This window comes from Tarenaya hassleriana, unplaced genomic scaffold (assembly GCF_000463585.1).
Source record: "Tarenaya hassleriana unplaced genomic scaffold, ASM46358v1 Cleome75, whole genome shotgun sequence".
In the NCBI taxonomy this organism is placed as follows: Eukaryota; Viridiplantae; Streptophyta; class Magnoliopsida; order Brassicales; family Cleomaceae; genus Tarenaya; species Tarenaya hassleriana.
In genome coordinates, this window is record NW_010970030.1 from 260,196 (window position 1) to 263,144 (window position 2,949).

Here is a 2,949-nt window from a genome sequence, read left to right on the forward strand (position 1 = left end):
AGGAATGCTGATTCCACGTTCTTCGGGTGATAAGCTGACTTACGGGTCCTGGTCAGAGATTTGCCCGTCGGGTTTCAAGCTCCGTGGCCTTAATTTCTTCAGGTATACTCATGCTTTGCCGTCAACCTAAGCATTTACCTGTCTGATTCTTGAACAAGAGCTCTAAACCCGACCTGCAAATTCTGGCTTTTCAATTATGCTCAAATGGGTTTGGACCGACATTTGGATCGAACATTACAATAACTCAAAGATAAACTAAGAAAAAAAGACGGTATGTATCACTTCAAAACATTGCATGTATGTCCTGAACCTGAACCGATGATTTCAGAGACAAACAGAAGAATCCTGCACCGAAATGCAGCCCTTACACACCGATAGGGGTCGATCTATTCGCGTGTTCTAAGAAGATAAGCCACATTGCTCAGCACTTGGAGCTTCCGAACGTGAAGCCACGTGGCGAGATGCCATCCCTTCTGATCGTCAACATTCAGCTCCCTATGTATCCGACCTCCATGTTCGGCGATAACAATGGCGATGGCCTGAGCCTTGTCTTGTACTTTAAGCTGTCTGAAAGTTATGATAAGGAGATTTCTTCTCACTTTCAAGAAACTATCAAGGTAAATTGCCGTTCCCCCCCCCCTTCTTTCACCGTTTTCTTTTCTGGTTGTCCCCAAGGTCTTCATGCTCCATTCCTTGTTCTACCTTTTGTTGCAGAGATTCATGGATGACGAGACGGAAAAGATTAAAGGGTTTACAAAGGAATCCACAGTTCCGTACAGAGAGAGGCTTAAGATCATGGCGGGTCTGGTGAATCCTGATGATCTTCAGCTCGGTTCTACTGAAAGGAAGCTCATTTCTGCTTACAACGACAAACCCGTCCTCTCTCGTCCCCAACACGAATTCTTTACGGTAAAAAAGAAATCTCCTTTTGCATTAATGAATCCATCAGATTCATATCCAGAGAGTTCCAACTAAACAGAGGAACGTTGTTCTTCCGGACAGGGGCCGGATTACTTTGAGATCGACTTGGATATACACCGTTTCAGTTACATTGCGAGGAAAGGGCTCGAATCTTTCAGAGACCGGATGAAACATGGGATTCTTGATCTGGGTTTAACAATTCAGGTGCAAATCTTTTACCGAATTCTTGGATTGTTGCTCAAGAAACACGTTTCCTGAAAGATCTGGTGATGTTCCCATTTTCTGACAGGCCCAGAAGCCAGAGGAACTGCCTGAGCAAGTACTATGCTGTGTTCGGTTGAACAGGATTGATTTCGTGAATCACGGACAAATACCAACGCTTATGAGCAACCACCAGTGATGGGGTTCTGGTCGGGATACAGAGGATGTCACATGGATAACAATGGCGGCAACAGACCACACAGAGATCTGCATTGTAAAATGGTGTGACCGGGAATAAATTGATACTTACGAAAAGATTCTTTTGTACAGAAAACTCTGCCCAAACGCATCTCCATCTTGAATCAAGACTGAAACTTTTTCAGATTGGTGGTTTCAATATATAATCCAGAGACATGAATGAATACAGAGGAATGCAGAAAGATACCCAAATCAGCTAACTGTATACCAAAAACAGTATAGAATTACAATATAAACATCGTTCCTAATCTCCGAAACAAACACAAAGAACCCTGTATTCTCCATGTACAAAAGAATTCACAGAAGAAAACATGAATCTAGGTATGCATAAGAGCATCCCCTTCCGAACCCATATCGAGTTTTCGTCTTTTTTCTACTTTTCCCCTCCATTTGTAACTTCCAGATTCTTCAAGAGATCCAACCGAAAGATTCAAAAGTCACAGGCTTTGTCAAAGAAAGTGTTACAACAGATGCATGAGCTGCAGCAGGAACAAGCAAGCCCCCTTAAGTTATTTGCTCTTCTTTCAGCCTAAGACGTGCAACGGGCTGCTGACTTAGGTTGACAGAGGCATGCAAGTTGTCTGGCCTTAACTGTGCAGTGGCATGGCTGCTGGTTCGGGCAGCAGGAACATCATGGTTGTGTTTTCCCTCGTACGTTGTTATTACAGCTTTCGAGTCTGTTGCTGCCCTTTCTACGTGTTTCCTCACGTTGCAGCCTGGTGTCGTGCACTTGTAATAGCTCCTACAGATCGAAGAGAAAAAAAAGACCAGCGAGTTCATAAGCTTTGCCCGAAGAATCTAGTCGCCAGACCAGTAAAAGTAACAGCAAGATGTGATACTGAAGCAAGATATATATAGTTATGTGACGAAAGAGAGGAGTGTTGTATTACCTTGGATAAGGATTTCCTTTGACGACTTTCTGCCCGTACTTGCGCCACCTATATCCGTCATCTAAAAGGTCAACTTCACTCGTCGTTTGGACAATGATTCTAGGTTCTGTCACAGTTCTGTGTGAAGCAGCAGTTTCAGAAACCACGACTTCTGTGTTTCTGCACATTCAAACACAACCCCCATTAGAGACCAAGCTTTTAAGAATGGACGGCAACCCACGAATTTTTCATCATCATCATCTAGTGTTACCTTCTTTTGGGATCAGGTTCGTCTTCATCTTTTTCCTCCGCACAATTTTCTGCATTACCGACTTCCTCACTGTCGCTTGCCTCAGATATCTGCTCTGTTGTTGTAGCCTGACTTGCTTCCTGGTCCCTCCTGGTCTTGCTGAAGCTTCTGGCTTGATCCGAATTCCCGGGATTGTTTACCGTAATCCCGTTTATATCCCGGTTGCCCCGTTTGTTGTTCTGAGGAGGTTGATGATTGTGCTGACCCTTGTAGATGATTTCGGTTACTTGTCCGTCAAGAGACCTCTCGACCTTTTTCTTGACAGGACACCCGGGATGAGTACACTTGTAATAACTCCGAGGAAACTCACTGCCCTTCACTTGCTTCTGCCCGTACTTACGCCAGTTGTAGAGATCATCGGCTGGCTTGTCAGCAGCATTCAGCGGCTGT

General features: G+C 44.4%; 2 protein-coding genes across 2 annotated transcripts in view; one reads left to right on the top strand and one right to left on the bottom strand.

Annotated features, from left to right (window-relative positions):
- The window catches only part of LOC104801811, a 3,396-nt gene extending 1,892 nt beyond the window's left edge, over positions 1–1,504 (top strand). Inside the window, exons 6-10 of the mRNA XM_010525175.1 lie at positions 3–102; positions 329–617; positions 715–909; positions 1,003–1,125; positions 1,211–1,504. Of these exons, the coding sequence (XP_010523477.1) occupies positions 3–102; positions 329–617; positions 715–909; positions 1,003–1,125; positions 1,211–1,321 (818 nt within the window). The 3' untranslated portion in view covers positions 1,322–1,504. The remainder of the gene's footprint in view (positions 1–2; positions 103–328; positions 618–714; positions 910–1,002; positions 1,126–1,210) is intronic.
- Positions 1,505–1,564: 60 nt separating this feature from the next.
- LOC104801812 (probable WRKY transcription factor 4) overlaps positions 1,565–2,949 on the bottom strand; it is a 2,972-nt gene continuing 1,587 nt past the window's right edge. The window contains exons 3-5 of the mRNA XM_010525176.1: positions 2,521–2,949; positions 2,271–2,429; positions 1,565–2,122 (exon numbers count right to left, since the gene is read on the bottom strand). Coding sequence (XP_010523478.1) covers positions 1,885–2,122; positions 2,271–2,429; positions 2,521–2,949 — 826 coding nt within the window. The 3' untranslated portion in view covers positions 1,565–1,884. The remainder of the gene's footprint in view (positions 2,123–2,270; positions 2,430–2,520) is intronic.